Raw genomic sequence first — 20,619 nt, 5'->3', positions numbered from 1 at the left:
GATAAATTGTATGATTTTAAAAATCTGTCTGGGGGAAAATAAGTGAAATTTCGTTTTTGTATTTTTGGCAGATGGAAAGCACTTTTAATAAACACAGGCAATAATAGTTAAAAGTTAAACCAACAAGACAAAAGTCTACCCTGAATACAGAGCCCAAAGCTATCAAGTAAGAGCAAAAGGCAGAATTTGATCTATGAATTTCATTCATAACAATAAACCTACCTTACATTTAGAGGAACAAAAAGACCTTCATGAAGAAAAGAAGCCGTGCTGGTGTTTGTTGTTTGCAGAGGCTGTAGCTGATGCAACATGCACTTGTGGTTTTGTACTTTGAGCCCACCTATTGTCAGTTTGCAGCCAACCTGTAAGAATGAAAATAGAAAAGAGCAGTCAAAGCCCCCAGCAGAGCTCACATTCCTGTGGTTAAAGTTTCCATACCAGCAGTAAGTGACAGTATAAAAAAACTGTTACTTTCAGAAGTATGACAATTGTCCTCATGACTCCAAGGTGGCCTTAACCATACATTGAATGTCAACAAATGTCTGTTTTACAGTTCAAACATATTACATAGAGGCATTAAAACATTGTGAATACATTCATCACATAAACAAGATTAACTACCTGTGTATAACATAATATACAGTAACATGCAAATCCATAATTAACCCTAAAATATATCTAACTTTATCCATTTAAATGCACAACTTAGATGCATTATTTCTTTTATTCATTGTTTTATTCAATTTTGATTAATACTATAAATAAAATATAAATAATAAAGTATGTAAAGTATAAATACTTACTAACAACAAATTAAAATAAAGCAGTAATGCAATAACATTTGGAACTAAAACTCAAAAAGCGAGCACATGCCGTTTAGAGTGACTCTCGTGATGAAAGAAGAGTTAGTTGTTGAATATGGGATGAAATGAACACATCATGTTAAATACATATATGGCAAAATAATAAATAAATAAATAAATAGGAAAATAAATAAATTATGGGATTGTACTAAAAATATTATTAAGAAAAACAACAATTGGCTCAGTTCAGTTGGCTATTTTTTTTATAGTTTAATATCTTTATAAAAATATAAAGAGCACAAATAAATTATTTATAATAAACACAATATTCCATAAAAAAAAAAAAAAAAAAAAAAAAAAAACATGTACCTTTCATATGGACTTTTTTTTAAGGCCAGAGATGTAGTTCATACTGTTCCACTATGTTTGTCCCTTTTAGAATATCTTTGTGATTATAATCTCCAACATTACATTTTGGCTTCTGTGTTGGTCTTACTTTCTGTTACTGAACAATAATGTCGTGCTCATCAATAAATGGTAACTATTAAAGCATTATTTACTGAAGCCATAAACATAGTTGACATGATTCAGCACCATGGACAAGGACATTTGGAACAATACAACACTCCAGCTCTTGTATTGTGTAAATGTAATTAAAATAAAAAGAGATTTCGATTTCAAAACAACCCTGATTAAGCTCTGCTCAGCCTACACAGCCTAGTAACCGTCTGCACAGGTCAAGTAACACCCCCTCACACAGAGCTGCTGTGGTTTTAAACATAGAATAAGGAACACATTTCAGTTATTTAGTTTTTCCCCAAGGTCACTTAAATTATTTATTTTGAATTTTTTTTTTTTGGTATTTACAATTGTAAAATAGTAACAGGAAAGTCACAGGGAAAATGTCTGAACATAGCTGTGGAATTAAAATTAAATAATGAAAACTTTTTTTCAGTATTTGAAGTAATAATGATTTTTTTTTTTTAAATATCAATAAAAACCTGTTTCTTTGTTTCATTATAAGAAGAACCATTTCCTTTACTTGTGAGAGTAGCACCTTACACCCCAAATCTATAGATGGGACAGCCAATGAAATCTGACTTTGTCATACGAGAATATTTGAGAATAACCAATCACGTCCAGCATCAGTTTCCAGTTACTCAGATTGTGCACCTTGCCATCTTTTATTCTTTGCTTGCAAATCTTAGCAACATGAGCACAGTTTTATTCCTCACCTTTGTTTGTAAGTATGATTGATGGATTAATTTAAATGACTAAATATAATAATCATCGGATTATGACAATTTTATTCATTTGAACATTTATGATTCTTTATTCATTTATACAAAGCAACTGAGATTCTAAAATGAATTTCTTTACATAAAATGATTGCATAACACATCTTGCATAATACTGCTTTTTGTATTCAGGTTGCATTGGAGCACAAAACATTAAGCAGCCAAAACGTTTGCAAACCTCTAAACTGGGTGATAATGTCACTATTGAGTGCTACTTACCCAGTACAGATTTTAACAATATGGTGTGGTACAAGCAGGAGATGGGAAAAAAACTTCAAGCCATTTTAAAAAGTTACATTTACCTGACGAAGGTTGACTTTGTTGATGGATATACCGATGGTCGTTTTAACGTAACAATAGAAAGAGGAATTTATCATTTACACATTTCTTTGACTAAAAAGGAAGATGTAGCAACATACTTTTGTGGTGTGATATCTTTGGGAGAACTGTATTTTGGACCTGGAACATTTTTGATGCTTCACGGTATGTTTTGCCTTTTATTATAATACCTGAAACAGATTTACATAATATCTAAAAGTGATAATTATTTAAAAAAAGAAATAAAAGTTATAAAAATACAATGCAATAAAATACTTTTGGTTTTGCTTTAAAGAAAAACACAACACAACAACAGTTCTTCAGGAGCCCATTTCAGATAAATTTCACACTGGAGACAAAATTACCCTCACGTGTAGCATTCAAACGGTAGATGAGAAATGTGCGGGAGGACACCATGCATACTGGTTCAGAGAGGCTGCAGATGAATCTCGTCCTGCCATCATTTACGCTGATGGAGATATGAAGAAACAGCATGAAGAGAGCTGTGAGAGTGATTCTACTACACAGACCTGCATTTACACACTCACAAAGACAAACCTCAGCCGTTCTGATGCTGGTACTTACTACTGTGCTGCATTCGCATGTGACAAGATAGTGTTTGGAAAAGGAACTTATCTGGCATTCATACCTGGTAAAGTGTTAAAACCCTATTAAGTAACTTACAGTTTGTTTATTATTAATTATAATATTTCAAATGTGTTTCTTAATCATTATATATTATAATGATTCATCATGCCAGAAAATATTTTTATGAATTTTGTAAAATTATAAATGTTTTTACTCAAAAAATTCACTCAACAGCAAAATATAACTCAAACTATAATAAAATTTTCTTGCAGACAGTGAGTCGACAGCAACTCCATTGTTTCTTATACTAGTCTCATCAAACATAATTTCTATGGTAGTAATGATCTTACTTGTGGCCGTGCGATGTAAGGACCAAGGCAAATCTTCAGGTATCATATTTAAATGTTTTCAAACTATTTTTAAATCATATTGTTTTATTTGCAAAACTATAAAGCTAACATTCATACTTTTTAGCCTGTTTCAACAGATCTTGTGATTATGAGACATCTGAAGGTACTCAGGTAAATCTTCGCCATTTTATTTATTTACAATGATCTCATTTTTAGATTTGATAGATTTGTTTCTTGTCCAGTTACTAACATTTTCAATGTTCATTTTGGTGTTTAAATCATATAAAGTTCACTTTACTTAAAAAATATGTATCAGCGTATGAACAGATGCCAACAAATGTTTTGCAAAAATCTTGCTTTCAGGTTGGAAATGCAGATGCATTGACTTACACATCTGTGAGTTTCAGCAGTAGATCACGGCCCTCTAGAGGTGCTACACAACACAACATTTCCCAGCATAATGATATCTACTCAAAGATCAGGTCCTAACAAAGGACTTCTGCAAGACCTTTCCTGTTCTCTGTACTTGAGTAATCCAAATGTGCAAATGCATAAAGTATGATGATTTAACTATATAACATCAAATAAGATCCAGTAGTTCATTTATAAAATAGCTGTTGTCTGAACATACAATCATTGAGTCTGCTTCCTCCCTTAATTAACCTCATTTTGAAATAAAAAAAAAATAATAATGTATCCTTATGTTGTTTGTTTCCTTACACCTTTTACAAATAAAATCACTTTTGCTTGTGATTGTAAAATCACGCTTGTTATTGTATTTTATTATTTGAATGATATTATTTTGTTACAGAAGCACTGTTTAGCCTGTGTAGTGAAAGCCAACACCTCAGATAGGCCTACCATAACAATAACAACAGCACATATTCATAATGTATTTATTCTGTACCACAAAAATATTATCTAAAAAAAAAAAAAAACTAAAAATAAATTAACAATAACAACAATGTTGATGTAATATTAACCATGGTTGATAACTCCTTAAAGGATTACTCCACTTTCAAATAAAAGTTTCCTGATAATTTACTCACAACCATGTCACCCAAGATGTTCATATCTTTCTTTCGTCAGTTGAAAAGAAATTAAGATTTTTGATGAAAACATTCCAGGATTATTCTCCTTATAGTGGACTTCAATGGATTCCAGACGGTTGAAGGTCAAAATTACAGATTCAGTGCAGCTTCAAAGGGCTTTAAATGATAACAGAGGAGGAATAAGGGTCTTATTAAAGTTCACATATTGACCTTTTTTCTGAATTTTAAGCAGGCATACATGATGTTGCCCTGGGCATGGACCTGTAAATGCCCCCCTTGAATAAATGACTCAATTACAGTAGGCTTATAAATAACATTTATAATATTTGTGGTTTTAAAGCAATATTTTATAAAGTAGTACACTATAAATAAACATGACATGACTTGACTGGATAGTGCGAATTACAGAACTTGTGCAAACATATCCACATCATTATGATCATATGATTTCATAGCTGCTGTTTTCTCATCGCTGTTAATAATGTTGCATGTTTATTTTGCTATTGTGAGGAAACTGCACAGCACGTATTTACATATTCACCTAAACGTGTTCACATCAGTGTGGAAGGCGTCAGGATGTTTGTCAACAGTAAAGTGCTGCAAAGGTATTTCAAACGTCTTTTTAAACTTCGCTGTTAGTATATCACAAATTTAATCATTGCTAACTCAGTTTCTCCACACTCCACACACATTTCAATTTCTTCTCCTTCATTCTTAACTTTGATGTTTAGTGTGCATTTAGGCTATGTATAAGGTTCACAACTTAATTAAAGCAATTTGAACTCCATAAACTTAGACCTACTGCTTATTTCATATATTCACGAACCACATTTCAAAAAGAGCATTCTGTAATAAGTGAGCGGTCCTGAGTGGGCAGAACGGTTCAGAAAGGCGCTGTATCGGTATGCAATATCAAAGTCCCACGAGAGCAAAAAGTGTGTTTGACTTGAAGCAGCGCTGCTCAGACCGATCAGTGTACGAGATCAAAGTCCCACAAGAGCAAAAGGTGTGTATGACTTGAAGCGGCGCTGCTGAGGCCGATAAGTGTACGAGATCAAGGTCCCGCGAGAGCAAAAGGTGTGTATGACTTGAAGCGGCGCTGCTGAGGCTGATCAGTGTACGAGATCAAAGTCCCACGAGAGCAAAAGGTGTGTTTGACTTGAAGCGGCGCTGCTGAGGCCGATCAGTGTACGAGATCAAAGTCCCACGAGAGCAAAAGGTGTGTATGACTTGAAGCGGCGCTGCTGAGACCGATCAGTGTACGAGATCATAGTCCCGCGAGAGCAAAAGGTGTGTATGACTTGAAGCGGCGCTGCTGAGACCGATCAGTGTACGAGATCATAGTCCCGCGAGAGCAAAAGGTGTGTATGACTTGAAGCGGCGCTGCTGAGGCCGATCAGTGTACGAGATCAAATTCCCGCGAGAGCAAAAGGTGTGTTTGACTTGAAGCGGCGCTGCTGAGGCCGATCAGTGTACGAGATCATAGTCCCGCGAGAGCAAAAGGTGTGTATGACTTGAAGCGGCGCTGCTGAGACCGATCAGTGTACGAGATCATAGTCCCGCGAGAGCAAAAGGTGTGTATGACTTGAAGCAGTGCTGCTGAGGCCGATCAGTGTACGAGATCAAATTCCCGCGAGAGCAAAAGGTGTGTTTGACTTGAAGCGGCGCTGCTGAGGCCGATCAGTGTACGAGATCAAAGTCCCGCGAGAGCAAAAGGTGTGTTTGACTTGAAGCGGCGCTGCTGAGGCCGATCAGCGTATGAGATCAAAGTCCCGCGAGAGCAAAAGGTGTGTTTGACTTGAAGCGGCGCTGCTGAGACCGATCAGTGTACGAGATCATAGTCCCGCGAGAGCAAAAGGTGTGTATGACTTGAAGCGGCGCTGCTGAGGCCGATCAGTGTACGAGATCAAAGTCCCGCGAGAGCAAAAGGTGTGTTTGACTTGAAGCGGCGCTGCTGAGACCGATAAGTGTACGAGATCATAGTCCCGCGAGAGCAAAAGGTGTGTATGACGTGAAGCGGCGCTGTTGAGGCCGATCAGTGCACGAGATCATAGTCCTGCGAGAGCAAAAGGTGTGTATGACTTGAAGCGGCGCTGCTGAGGCCGATCAGTGTACGAGATCAAATTCCCGCGAGAGCAAAAGGTGTGTTTGACTTGAAGCGGCGCTGCTGAGACCGATCAGTGTACGAGATCATAGTCCCACGAGAGCAAAAGGTGTGTATGACTTGAAGCGGCGCTGCTGAGGCCGATCAGTGTACGAGATAAAATTCCCGCGAGAGCAAAAGGTGTGTTTGACTTGAAGCGGCGCTGCTGAGGCCGATCAGTGTACGAGATCAAAGTCCCGCGAGAGCAAAAGGTGTGTTTGACTTGAAGCGGCGCTGCTGAGACCGATCAGTGTACGAGATCATAGTCCCGCGAGAGCAAAAGGTGTGTATGACTTGAAGCGGCGCTGCTGAGGCCGATCAGTGTACGAGATCATAGTCCCGCGAGAGCAAAAGGTGTGTATGACTTGAAGCGGCGCTGCTGAGGCCGATCAGTGTACGAGATCAAATTCCCGCGAGAGCAAAAGGTGTGTTTGACTTGAAGCGGCGCTGCTGAGACCGATCAGTGTACGAGATCAAAGTCCCGCGAGAGCAAAAGGTGTGTTTGACTTGAAGCGGCGCTGCTGAGGCCGATCAGTGTACGAGATCAAAGTCCCACAAGAGCAAAAGGTGTGTATGACTTGAAGCGGCGCTGCTGAGACCGATCAGTGTACGAGATCATAGTCCCGCGAGAGCAAAAGGTGTGTATGACTTGAAGCGAGATCAAAGTCCCGCGAGAGCAAAAGGTGTGTTTGACTTGACCAGCCCTCGTTTTTAATTTAACTTAATTTCGTTTTTCTTTATTTAAATTTCATTTTTCTTTATTTAAATTTCGTTTTTTCTTTATTTAAATTTCGTTTTTGTTTATATAAATTTCGTTTTTTCTTTATTAAAATTTCGTTTTTTCTTTATTTAAATTTCGTTTTTCTTTATTTAAATCTACCCTTACTGTGCCAATTTGTTAGTCAGAAAAATATTAGACTACCTTAAAAGTATTGCTTAATTTAACAGACCTGTGTGTGTGCGTTTTATATCACTAGTGCAGTGTCCGTTCTCGGAGCATAAGCCCTGCCCGCGTGAGGTGTGCCGCTTCCCGCTCGCGCTGTTCTGACTGTAGTTTACTAAATGTTTATTAATTCTGAATGTGTCGCGTCTCGCATGTCCATCTATATTGCACCAAATGCGACACTGCACTGCCTTGTGAAGTCGATTGGATGAACGGTTCTCGAAATAATAAAAATGCAAACGGACATACAGACACAGATTCCTGCCTTTATTAGAGAGAAAAATATGTTCAGCCCCTCTCTCCGAAGAGTCGATGTTCATTACTACCGAAGCTTCGAAACTCAAAAAATGGTATTCGGACCAGCCCTAAACTTTTTTCCTCTTACAAGGCTATTCCTGAATTCAGTATTATTCTGGGGGCCGGATGGAAATCTCTGGCGGGCCGGATTTGGCCCGCGGGCCGCCAGTTGACGTTGCATGGTGTACGAGATCATAGTCCCACGAGAGCAAAAGGTGTGTTTGACTTGAAGCGGCGCTGCTGAGACCGATCAGTGTATGAGATCAAAGTCCCACAAGAGCAAAAGGTGTGTATGACTTGAAGCGGCGCTGCTGAGACCGATCAGTGTACGAGATCAAATTCCCACAAGAGCAAAAGGTGTGTATGACTTGAAGCGGCGCTGCTGAGGCCGATCAGTGTACGAGATCAAAGTCCCGCGAGAGCAAAAGGTGTGTTTGACTTGAAGCGGCGCTGCTGAGACCGATCAGTGTACGAGATCAAATTCCCACAAGAGCAAAAGGTGTGTATGACTTGAAGCGGCGCTGCTGAGACCGATCAGTGTACGAGATCAAATTCCCACAAGAGCAAAAGGTGTGTATGACTTGAAGCGGCGCTGCTGAGGCCGATCAGTGTACGAGATCAAAGTCCCACGAGAGCAAAAGGTGTGTATGACTTGAAGCGGCGCTGCTGAGGCCGATCAGTGTACGAGATCAAAGTCCCGCGAGAGCAAAAGGTGTGTATGACTTGAAGCGGCGCTGCTGAGACCGATCAGTGTACAAGATCAAAGTCCCGCGAGAGCAAAAGGTGTGTATGACTTGAAGCGGCGCTGCTGAGACCGATCAGTGTACGAGATCAAAGTCCCGCGAGAGCAAAAGGTGTGTTTGACTTGAAGCGGCGCTGCTGAGACCGATCAGTGTACGAGATCAAATTCCCACAAGAGCAAAAGGTGTGTATGACTTGAAGCGGCGCTGCTGAGACCGATCAGTGTACGAGATCAAATTCCCGCGAGAGCAAAAGGTGTGTTTGACTTGAAGCGGCGCTGCTGAGGCCGATCAATGTACGAGATCAAAGTCCCGCGAGAGCAAAAGGTGTGTTTGATTTGAAGCGGCGCTGCTGAGACCGATCAGTGTACGAGATCAAAGTCCCACTAGAGCAAAAGGTGTGTTCGTTTGGAGCATCGCTGCTGAGACCGATCAGTGTACGAGATCAAAGTCCGACGAGAGCAAAAGGTGTGTTTGACTTGAAGCGGCGCTGCTGAGGCCGATCAGTGTACAAGATCAAAGTCCCGCGAGAGCAAAAGGTGTGTATGACTTGAAGCGGCGCTGCTGAGACCGATCAGTGTACGAGATCAAAGTCCGACGAGAGCAAAAGGTGTGTTTGACTTGAAGCGGCGCTGCTGAGACCGATCAGTGTACGAGATCAAAGTCCCGCGAGAGCAAAAGGTGTGTTTGACTTGAAGCGACGCTGCTGAGACCGATCAGTGTATGAGATCAAAGTCCCACAAGAGCAAAAGGTGTGTATGACTTGAAGCGGCGCTACTGAGACCGATCAGTGTACGAGATCAAAGTCCCGCGAGAGCAAAAGGTGTGTTTGACTTGAAGCGGCGCTGCTGAGACCGATCAGTGTACGAGATCAAATTCCCACAAGAGCAAAAGGTGTGTATGATTTGAAGCGGCGCTGCTGAGACCGATCAGTGTACGAGATCAAATTCCCGCGAGAGCAAAAGGTGTGTTTGACTTGAAGCGGCGCTGCTGAGGCCGATCAATGTACGAGATCAAAGTCCCGCGAGAGCAAAAGGTGTGTTTGATTTGAAGCGGCGCTGCTGAGACCGATCAGTGTACGAGATCAAAGTCCCACTAGAGCAAAAGGTGTGTTCGCTTGAAGCATCGCTGCTGAGACCAATCAGTGTACGAGATCAAAGTCCGACGAGAGCAAAAGGTGTGTATGACTTGAAGCGGCGCTGCTGAGACCGATCAGTGTACGAGATCAAATTCCCACAAGAGCAAAAGGTGTGTATGACTTGAAGCGGCGCTGCTGAGACCGATCAGTGTACGAGATCATAGTCCCGCGAGAGCAAAAGGTGTGTTTGACTTGAAGCGGCGCTGCTGAGACCGGCTTTTACTGTGGTTTTTATTATACGCTACATATTTCCTTTGAATACATGGAATATTAATGAATTATGATTTAGGACATTTGTTTGTGTGGTATTTTACTCTGTACTATACAATTTGAGAGGACTGCACCAGTGACATTCTAAGCTATGGATTTATTAGGCGTGGGAGTTTGTATCCTCACCGCAGTGTTAAAACCAAACTGCCTTTCACACACTAATGACAGCTCCTCTTCAGATGAGAGGTGATAAGGTGGTCTATATAAGGCACAGCACAAAGCCTCAGAGCTCGGATCATGTGCTCTAGTGAGAAGCTGTCTAGTTCACACTCTTCATACGCAACATGTGTAAGTTAATTTCTTTTTGAATTTATATTACATTGTCAGTATTGCATGTGTATTTATTTAGACAGGCCCACCTATGTTTTTTTTTTTTTTTCTCTGTAGGTGAAACGAATATAAAATGTGACTCAAGCTTTTATACTATACAAGAACATAATACTAACTTCAATCTTAGTATTGGACATTCAACAGAATTCTTATATTATCAATGTCAACGGATTAACGAAACCAAATGTGGATTAAGACTTCTTTTAAAAGGTAAGAACTACTGAAGTAATTACTACTAAAATAGAAATGTTTTTAAAGCTGTTTTGTGTTAAACATATTAAGCAAAAGAAAAGAGCCTCGTGTACATGTACCGTACTAGACAGGATTATAATACATCCCAAAAATACACAATGCAACACACATTCAAAAGTGATTTTTCAGAAAATTGCATATTATCAGAATTTGCTTTGGCAGTAATTATATTATTCAACACTGTTTTAAGATTCATTGTTTTAGGTCATTATTTGTTTCTTGTACTCATTTTTTCACTATTTGCCAACCAAAATGTTTCCCCCATTAGAAAATCAAGGTCAAAACTGGTCTTACCATGTGGTGTTTGTCTTCAATACTCTCATTTTGCTCTTGAGTGGAATAATCAACATACTTCTATGCCAAAGACTGAGAAGAACAAGTGAATTGCAAGCAGGTATATTTCAACATTGTAATGACAGTTAGACGTTGTCTTTTTGAAAGGGCTCAGTTGTGGTCAGTATTTCTTGTTTCATTCCCATTATTTTCCTTGTTTTACTTTCCCAGCACAACTATATAAGCAAGTTTCAATATGTTTCAGGGGTTTCTGACCCATCTCCACCAGACACACCAGCCTCTGATGCCAGTTCTTCTCTTGTAAGTCAGAAGTTTTATGACTATAGCATTTACATTAACATTTTGGAAAAACACTTTATCTAAAACACTGCATTCAGTGTATACATATTATCAGTTGCAAGCATTCCCTGGGAATTGAACCCATGACCTTAGTGCTGCTAATGCCTGGAACTGTTTGAGCTACAGGAACACAGCAGATGAAGTTGCTGTGCTAAAATGCTTTTCCCTTTCCCCCCCTCACAGAATCCAGTTAGTCAAAACCTGAACTACACAACTCTGCAATTTTCTGAAGACAACACAAATAGAGAGAACTCAGCAATTGAACGAAGAAAGACACGAAGGAATCCAATCTACTCCAGCCTTAAATGTCAAGTGTCAAACATCACTGAAGACAGCTGAGCCATTTCTTGCCTTTCTCATTTGGTTTTCAAGTGATAAATGCAGTAGTATAGTTGTTAAAAAACTTTAAAGTCAGATAAAAAATTTTAAAAAATGGTTAAAAACAGATTTTATCATGAAGAAGTGAAAATAATCATGACATAACCTTATGTCGTACTATGTAGGTTGTCAGCCCCTTAATAAGGGTGAAAAAAAATCAGATGTTGGAGCTACTAAGCCAGGATCGACAATTCTTAACCCCTGCAATATGTATTTTCATGCTTTCAATATATTTTGTAACATTATTATTAAAACGGCATTTGTACTTCATAGTTTCTGTTTTAGTACAGCTTAGGCATTGATCAATATTTAATATGTTCTTTTAAACAAAGCATAACATTTCCTTATATACAGGAATTATTACAATATGTCAAAGCTGAAGGGTTCAGAACATAATAATAATGAGGATGATGAAAAGATAACCAGTATTTCTGTTGCTGTTTTTTCCATGTTTGCCGCCTTTTGTGTCTTGTAATGGGGTCAGAGGCAAAAAAAAGCATATATCTTTAATGAGCTGTAGAGACCCTTGTACTTGCCCACAAGAACCAACTACTAAGACAGACACACTATGTGGTTTCAGAGACAGGATGGAAAACAGAGTGGCCTATTTAAAAAAAAAAGTTTTCTCAAGGTTATTTGTTGTAGCATATCAATAAAGAACAAAAACAGGCCACAACAACTTTAAAACTGAATGTAAAAATTAAGACTGCATGTAATGCAAAGTATCATTATTCAGTTATTTTGTCACTTTTATTTCAGCTACGAATTTCTGGCCTTTATATAACCTCTTGTTCTCTCCTGTTTGAATGGTAATCATACTCCATTCACTTTATGTATGTTATCACAAAAATACAAATACAGTTTGCCTGAATTGCAAAATTATCCTCATGAATTACATGAGCATAATATTAAGTAAATGTTAACTTCTAATTTCCTTAATAAACATTTTAATAAACAAATTTGACACATCTTAACAATTGAAAGTATGGTGTCAACATGTTTTCTAAAACCTAAAATGTCATGGGTTATTGAATTTACATTCTTAGCATATGCCTAACCTAACCCTAACCCCACTATACAGTATAAGGTTGATCTAAATTAGTTTAGCATGCATTATCACAACAGACACTTACATTTGAACATTTGAACAAAAAAAGCACAGCTAATGTCATTATCTAATGCACACTGAGAAGAAATGTGTCTTCTCTCATCTAGTATGTATATACATTATCAACTGATAACATTAACCATGCCTTAATAGGAATCAGAGGTGTACCTTTGGGGGAAAATAGGGGGGCTCTTGGTTAACCAATGAAAGGCAACTCAGCCATCTGACAACATCTACCAACCAGCTCAAACAACATTTTCTTTTTGGTGGTCTGTGTCTCTTATTCTTCAAAATGAGCCAATGCAGAGAAAATATGCATGCTGTCAGTGTAATCATCCTTGCTTTTTGTGGTAGGTAAACATAAACTTCTTCTGAAATATATATTGTTAATGCATGGACTTTCATTTTATGACATTTTCTTTTATTTCAGGTTGCTTTACAGCCCATGTTATTAACCAGCCAAAACTGGTGCAACAAGCCCAAATTGGAGACAGTGTAACAATGGAATGCTATTTCCTCAAAAAAGATTTTAACCTCATTGTGTGGTACAAGCAGCTATTAGGAAAGAAGCCACAGCCTATAGCAAAGTCTTACTATATGAACGATGTTCATTTTCTAAAAGGATTTGATGATGGACGCCTCAGTGTGACAGTCGGAAATGGAACTTATCATCTAAACATTTTCCGAATGACACATGAGGATGCAGCGACTTATTATTGTGGAGTGATTAAGTTCACTGCGCTGTATTTCAGCCCTGGAACATTTCTGATGATAACAGGTAAGTACTATTTAGTTGTATTATTACACTGCTTTAAACTCATTCAGTCTGTTGTCCAACAAAAACAAACTGTTATATTTTGGATTTATTTTTAAGAAAAACATTCAAATACGAGAAGAATTCTACAGCAACCTGATTTAAAACCTGTTCATCTTGGTGATAACATCACTCTGCAGTGTACAGTTCAATTCATGGAGGACTGTGCACAACACAATGTCTACTGGCTCAAGCAAAGCTCAGGAGAATCCCCGTCTAGAATTATAGTTTCTCATTTTATAATGGCTGATGCACAGACATGTGTCTACAACTTCACAATGAAGATCCGCACACTCTCTGATACTGGTATTTACTACTGTGCCATGGATGTAGATGGAGAAATAATCACTGGACAAGGAACTAAACTGACTATCACTGGCACAGGTAATATTCAGTGCAGTGATTGTATTGAATGTTCATGAATGTTACGCTGACACTTTAATAGCATCACCATTTGCATGTGCTTTTACAGATCAGAACATTATGAATCCAGGAACTTTCATTTTGGTGTCTTCAAACATAATTTCTGCGGTAATAATTGTGATAGCCTTGGTCAAATGGCATTTTATAGGTATGTGCATTTTCACCTGTATTTATTATATGTTATATTAAGCTGCTTATATTATGCTGTCTGATCACATGCAGTTTTTTCACTTCTATCCTGAAGGCTGACTGAATTAAAACATCATCCCCTACCCAAGTAAGTCTAGTTGAGCCAATTAATTTTTTAAGAACTTAATCAGTAACATCTATTGCCTGTTTGTTGCTTAAATATATTCACTATCGATATACATAATATCACAATTATCCTAAATAGCTGTTTTGGGTAAGCTACTGTACATATTGCTGATCTTTTTCAGTTAGTCATATCCATTAAATATTGTCTAATCATATTAAAAATGAGTTACAACAGTGATGGGCAACTTCGGTCATGGAGGGCCACTGTCCTGCAGAGTTTAGCTCCAACCCTGGTAAAAACTCAACTTCCTGTAGCTTTCTAGTAATCCTGAAGACACTGGGTGCTTCTCAATTCTTATTTGTGCATCTTCATTTCCTTTCCTTGCTTCCTTTCCTCGCGTCTTAGCTCCACCCCTTCAGGATGCGAGGGAAGGACGCAAGGAAAAGATGCGAGGACGTAGGAATTGAATCAAGTGAAATGATATATCCTCGCTCCCTTTAGCGTCACTTCAAAGCGTCATCAGCTGCACTCCAGGGATCTATCCATATGTTATTAAAGTTTGGTTATTTAAAAAAATTATAATAAATATTAATAAAGCAAGATGCCTGTTGAAATATATGAGGTATAAAGTTTATTTAAATTATTTTGACAGATATAAAGGGGGAGGAGAATTTATGCGTAAGTCACGTTTCTCGATGAGAAAGACTTCCGCAAAGGATGCACCTGTGTGTCCTCGCTCATGACTCCTTAGGAAGCCTCCTCACTCCTCATTCCTCACCTCCTCGTGGTGCAATTAGAGAATTGAGATGTCCTTCAAGATGGCTGAGCTCGATCATTTTCCGGGTCATAGGATGGAGGACGGAGGAGCGAGGAGACGAGGAGGGATATTGAGAAGCACCCATAGACTAGCTTGTTCAGGTGTGTTTGATTAGGGTTGGAGCTAAACTCTGCAGGACAGTGGCCCTCCAGGACTGATAAAGGCCTATAAAATAATGCTTAAATACTGTAAGTCAGGGATGGGCTGCTTTGAGTTTGAGTTGCATCTTCTTAGCACTGTTTCATTATTTGCAAGTGATGGTAATGCATATGTTCTCATGGTTATTTTGACTTCCTCTAATAGATTTTGCTTGGATGTTCACTAAATAAGGAGAATGTTCCCTGTGCGATACAAACTACCAGAGGTTCAACCTGTTCTGATTCTGAAATACTCTTGCTATTTGTGTTACTATATTGTTTCTGGGTTTAATTTGTTTTTTATATGTGTTTGTGTCCTGAAGACTATCTATCCAATCCTCATTCTGATATGGAATAAATAACAGATTTAAGAACATGTTCATATCTGTCGAATGTGTGTGCTTTTCTCATTTTTGCATAATTCAGAACTTCAACCTAATTCGCAGGACATGAGAACATGCTTGAGAAAAGTAAATGAAAGGGTAGTCTTGCTCCCATGAACCAATAAAACAGACATAGTTTGACATTGGACAGTTTATTTCTAATAAGGAGACATTACAAACATTGGTTACACTTTATTTTAATGGTTTCCTTTTTAGACATTCTGTTGACAGTAAGTAATGCTGGACCTCAATGTCAAGTAACTCTTATTAGAGTATTAGTTCAATATCAGTAGACTGTTAGATATGTAGAATAAGTTCACATGTACTTGCAAAGCTACTTAAAGCCAGTAAAATGTCAGTGGGGAACCATCAAATTAAAATGTTAGCAGATATTAAGCCGACCGTGCACCCAAGCATTAAATTACATGACGAATACATGTTTCAAGTCTATTCATCCCATGAATTTGCGGATGATCAGAAGCTGATTTCATCAAAAGTCTTGGGGTCAGTTGTTCAAAAAGTTTAATCTGGATCAGAATGATCTGGATTTGGAAACCCCATGTTTTGCTATCCAGGATCAGGTTATCCATCTTACTTTTGTGCTGGTTTTTCAAAGCAAAATTGGATTGGATCACCCTGATCCAGATACACACTTTTTCAGATTACCAAATCTGGATTATTAGTGCTCTATGGAGCCCCTAAAGGGACATGGTGATAGAAAGACTATTAGATGGGGGAGGGGAAAACATTTCAATGCTTTTGTGTTCTCTCGGAAAAGTTCTGCGTAGCGTTCACCCAAGAAACTTTGCATTTGCTCGCAAAGAACTTTTTTCATCTCTAATGATTGATATTTGCAGCTGTTTGGGTATTATTTTATGGCACCAAAAAATCTTTTTTACTTTACAGTAGGTTACTGGAAGGCTATATATGTAGCCTAATGCCTACTTCTAATTTATTACTTTAACAGTTAAACAAAATAAAAATGTGTGTATGTATATTACATGATAAAAATTTTATATTCTTGGACCAGTTTTAAAGTTTTATTACATTTTTGTTCCTGAAAGCCACCCTTCTGATTGGATCAGTATAATCCAGATATTTTGTTATCCCAAAGTTATCCCAATCTTAACGACACAAACTGATGATTTTATCCTGATCAAAACCAAGATTGTTATGTAATCTGATTTCAGAATCCTTTTTTTTTTTTTCTTTTAAACTACCCATTTTCAAGATTTGATCCAATCCAACCCAAATACGATCAGATTACTTTTGAACAACTGGCCCCTGGTCTTCCCTTTGGTCGGGATCGTCTGTCTCGGATGGCAGGTGAAGAACAGCCCTCTTTTGACATTCTTTTTGATTTCATGCAGTACCAAACAGTAACTGTGGCAATAGTGATTATAAGAAGGACTGTTCTAACAATGGAAAGAAGAACAAAAGTCATCTGTGTGGAATCTGCACCTGAAATAGAAAAAAAATGTAGGTATAGTTTTAACACTGTAAAAGTGCTACTTTTCCCCTCAATTAATTATTGAAAAACATACCTATAATGTCCAGTTTGGTTCCGTTCCCAAGCATTATCTCCCCACACGCAGCAACAGCACAGTAGTAAGTCCCAGCATCAGACAGATTGAGGTCCTTCTTAGAGAAGCTGTAGACGCATCTACGTACTGTAAAACCAGATTCAGAGATCCGATCACACTGATCAGTACTCGTTCCATGTGCGCCAATTATTCTTGGATGAGATTCCTGTGATTCATGTATGAGCCAGTACACACTGTGGTTTCCTACACAGGTCTGATTTAAAACGGTGCACGTAAGATTCACTGAATCTCCAGAATGTGATGGAATGAAAGCATGTTGTTTTACAACAGTGTAGCTTTTCAACCCTGTATGAAAATAGGTTATATATTCATGAAGAATGCATATTAATCAATCAAGATATCTAAATGTTATTCTTTATTTCCTGATTTTGATTATTGAGCAAGTTTTATGTAAGATACTCATGTATACATTGCATTCAAACATTGCACTTGTTGGCATTCAGTTAATAGCTTCAATAACTCAACTATTATAAATACTCCTTATATTAAAAACATTATAGGTAATCAGAATTAGAATTACCTTCAACTATCAACTCTGTGCCTTCGACGAATTCCATTACGTTGGAATAAGCACTTCCACAGTAGTATGTTGCAGAATCTGAGATCTGTGTGTTTCTTATCACCAATTGATGCACACCCTTTTCATTCAGTACAGAGAAGCGCGAATCATTCTTGAAATTATGGTAAAACCGGGCATTTTGATCATACTTGTAAATGGTGGAGATGAGCCTGGGATTCTGTCCAGGTTCATGCTTGTACCATGAGAAGTGCATGGCTATTTGGCTCTGGTAAAAGCAAGGTAAATTAACTGTTTCTCCCGGTTTAGTAAACACAGGTGGGTTATTCAGATGTGTTGCAGTAAGGCCTAAAACAACATTAAAACAAGGAAAAATTGTTATATTAAAAAAATTGTTGTAATAGCTTCAATTATGTAAATACATTTTATTTAAAGACTCACCGATGAGAAAGAGAAGCAAAACTCCAAAGGTTATCATATCTGGATGGATTTGTTCAAAACCACTAAGAAACAGGCGAGCAATGACAAAATGAACATCACCAGAGAAGCAATGAATGATGTGAGCGGATGTGTTGAGTGTGTCAAAAAGTGCTGTGCCAGATTTTTTTCCCACTGATCTTTTCCTTCAAAGATGATTTCATATTATATTTTTCACGTCTGAGACAAATAATTGCTCATGAGTAACATAAGTAGCCATATATGTAAAGACCATTTACAGATTCAATTAAAAAAAAAGTTTATAAATGAACTGTTTAGTGAAAATTATTTATAAAAATGTAAAGACATAAAGGCAGTGTGTGCTAGTTGTGGTTTTCTGCTGGTCATGTGGTAACTTGACCTTCTTAAGTTCTAAGAAAGTGTGATGATGAAAAGAAATAAACATGGCAAACACAAAAGTGTGCCATCATCAAAACTGCGAACTGACAGTGTGTACATGTGTGAATGACAAGCATCTCTCAGCAGTATTGTCAGGTGGGTCTGATATTCATTAATCTACATTAATTAAGGCTACTTTTCAGAAGCTACATTAAAATTTTAATGAAGAATTGACTTAAACGGCTCTGATAATGTCCACACTGACATGCACTATTCCTATAGCCTTGTGGCTTCACAGGCACACTCACACGTGTATCACAAGACCACAAGTGCGCCATCTGCCATAAACATCTGTGTAGTAGGGCCTATAGTTTCTTTGAGTGAACTGACTTTAACTCAAACAGACATTTGCCAAAATTCCTTATATCTTTTGGAATAGCCTAAAACATAATCACTTGAGAAATTTGAATTTCTATATGATTTCTCACTGGTGTGATGTCTGACAGCTTCATGGGATTAAATGTGACTATATAATATGATAGTGTGAAAGGTTTCTTATTGTACTTACTGTATTCAATAAAATTATGTCCTGCAAAAGTTTAAATTCCTTCTTTTAAACTACTGCTTACTACAAGAAGCTTCATGTCTGTTCTGATGGCAAAAGTTCCCTGAATAGGGAACGAGACGCTGCGTAATCGCTATGGGAACGCCTCTGCGTGATGACGTCGTGAAGCACGTATGAAATCTGTCCAATAGGGAGACGGTACGTCATAGGCGGCTGACGTCACTGACCAGGAACTATAAAGCCTGCCTGAAAACACTCACATTCAGCTTCTGTGTCTTCAGCAAGCGCTATGTGTGTGGTCTTATTTACTGTTGTCTGTCTACCAACATTGATAGCTATCCCCCTCCACACTAAGGGTTTACGTGGCGGCCTTAGCTGCTTACCACGCTCCTTTGAGTGGGGTATCTTTGGGGAGACACCCACTTATAACTCGTTTCCTCTGTAGTACTTTGAGGCTTAGACCTGCGGTCTGCATGAGAGTACCAGCTTGGGATTTGGCCATTGTGTTACAAGGCCTTTCTATGGCCCCCTTCGAGCCCATCGAAGAGGTGCCAGAAAAATTTCTCACACTAAAAAGTGTTTCTGCTCGCTATCACATCTCTCAAAAGAATTGAAGACATTCAAGCCCTGTCAGTATCTCCATCGTGCCTCGAATTTGCGCCTGGCATGGTTAAGGCTTTTCTTCATCCCAGACCGGGATACATACCTAAGGTCCTCACTAATACTGTGAGACCTATTGTACTGCAGGCCTTCTGTCCTCCTCCATTTACGTCCTCGGACCAGGAAAAGCTAAATCTGCTGTTCCCAGTTAGAGCACTGGATGCCTATGTCCACAGAGCTGCCATGTGGAGAAAAGCTGATCAGCTATTTGTATGTTTTGGGGCACCTAGGAAGGGTCTCCCCACATCCAAGCAGAGAATGAGTAAGTGGGTGGTCAAGGCCATCTCACTTGCTTATGAGTCAGTTGGACAGCCTTCACCATTGGCTGTTAGGGCTCATTCTACTAGGAGTATGGCTGCCTCTAAGGCTTTTATTTCGGGGGTTTCCCTGCAAGATGTTTGTGATGCGGCAGGCTGGTCCTCACCGCATACATTCATGAGGTTTTATGAATTAGACCTCGGCTCCACTCCAGGGGCGCAGGTGTTACTGTGAGTTGTGCGCTTCGGCTTCACACGAACGGTCACTTGCTCATATGGCGACATTGGGATTGTCGTTCCCATAGCAATTACGCAGCGCAAGTTCCCTTTCGAGGGAACGTCTCGGTTATGTATATAACCATAGTTCCCTGAGTAGGGAACGATACGCTGCGTCGTCTTGCCATACTCCCGGCATGCCCGTAAGTGACTTGCTTTAGTACTTATAGTTTATAGTTCCTGGTCAGTGACGTCACCCGCCTATGACGTACCATCTCCCTATTGGACAGATTTCATACGTGCTTCACGACGACATCACGCAGAGGCGTTTCCATACCGATTACGCAGCATCTCGTTCCCTATTCAGGGAACTAAGGTATACATAACCGAGACGTTTTTTCTGTTGTGTTCTTTTGTACTCATCTTGTAAAATATTTAAAGGTGCCCTAGAATGCTTTTTCACAAGATGTAATATAAGTCTAAGGTGTCCACTGAATGTGTCTGTGAAGTTTC

General features: G+C 38.7%; 3 protein-coding genes across 6 annotated transcripts; 2 read left to right on the top strand and 1 right to left on the bottom strand.

The window, feature by feature from the left end:
• The first annotated feature begins 1,954 nt into the window (after nucleotides 1-1,954).
• LOC125265311 lies at nucleotides 1,955-4,178 on the top strand. Of its 2 annotated transcripts, none has more exons than XM_048185448.1 (6): nucleotides 1,955-2,046; nucleotides 2,234-2,584; nucleotides 2,715-3,071; nucleotides 3,280-3,396; nucleotides 3,495-3,528; nucleotides 3,721-4,178. In XM_048185448.1, the coding sequence occupies exons 1-6, from the start codon at nucleotides 2,016-2,018 to the stop codon at nucleotides 3,740-3,742; spliced, it is 912 nt and encodes a 303-aa protein (XP_048041405.1). In that variant the 5' UTR covers nucleotides 1,955-2,015; the 3' UTR covers nucleotides 3,743-4,178. The 2 variants fall into 2 exon arrangements, with proteins under 2 accessions (XP_048041405.1, XP_048041404.1); XM_048185447.1 differs by having other exon boundaries at nucleotides 3,482-3,528; nucleotides 3,721-4,174.
• Nucleotides 4,179-9,973: 5,795 nt separating this feature from the next.
• Nucleotides 9,974-15,513, top strand: LOC125265310. Of its 3 annotated transcripts, XM_048185446.1 has the most exons (10): nucleotides 9,977-10,228; nucleotides 10,328-10,480; nucleotides 10,791-10,916; nucleotides 11,061-11,116; nucleotides 11,339-12,991; nucleotides 13,072-13,419; nucleotides 13,516-13,839; nucleotides 13,928-14,026; nucleotides 14,123-14,155; nucleotides 15,255-15,513. In XM_048185446.1, the coding sequence occupies exons 5-9, from the start codon at nucleotides 12,934-12,936 to the stop codon at nucleotides 14,125-14,127; spliced, it is 834 nt and encodes a 277-aa protein (XP_048041403.1). In that variant the 5' UTR covers nucleotides 9,977-10,228; nucleotides 10,328-10,480; nucleotides 10,791-10,916; nucleotides 11,061-11,116; nucleotides 11,339-12,933; the 3' UTR covers nucleotides 14,128-14,155; nucleotides 15,255-15,513. The 3 variants fall into 3 exon arrangements, with proteins under 3 accessions (XP_048041401.1, XP_048041402.1, XP_048041403.1); XM_048185444.1 differs by lacking the exon at nucleotides 15,255-15,513 and having other exon boundaries at nucleotides 9,974-10,228; nucleotides 14,101-14,133; XM_048185445.1 differs by lacking the exon at nucleotides 15,255-15,513 and having other exon boundaries at nucleotides 9,974-10,228; nucleotides 11,027-11,116; nucleotides 14,101-14,133.
• Nucleotides 15,514-15,641: 128 nt separating this feature from the next.
• On the bottom strand, nucleotides 15,642-18,156 carry nitr9 (novel immune-type receptor 9). The gene is made up of 4 exons (XM_048183383.1): nucleotides 18,034-18,156; nucleotides 17,596-17,940; nucleotides 17,016-17,360; nucleotides 15,642-16,932 (listed from the first exon to the last, which is right to left on the bottom strand). The coding sequence occupies exons 1-4, from the start codon at nucleotides 18,068-18,070 to the stop codon at nucleotides 16,730-16,732; spliced, it is 930 nt and encodes a 309-aa protein (XP_048039340.1). The 5' UTR covers nucleotides 18,071-18,156; the 3' UTR covers nucleotides 15,642-16,729.
• Between the last annotated feature and the right edge of the window lie 2,463 nt (nucleotides 18,157-20,619).

The sequence above is a fragment of the Megalobrama amblycephala genome, linkage group LG3 (assembly GCF_018812025.1).
Source record: "Megalobrama amblycephala isolate DHTTF-2021 linkage group LG3, ASM1881202v1, whole genome shotgun sequence".
Classification (NCBI taxonomy): domain Eukaryota; kingdom Metazoa; phylum Chordata; class Actinopteri; order Cypriniformes; family Xenocyprididae; genus Megalobrama; species Megalobrama amblycephala.
This window is presented reverse-complemented; position numbering and strand designations above follow the sequence as displayed.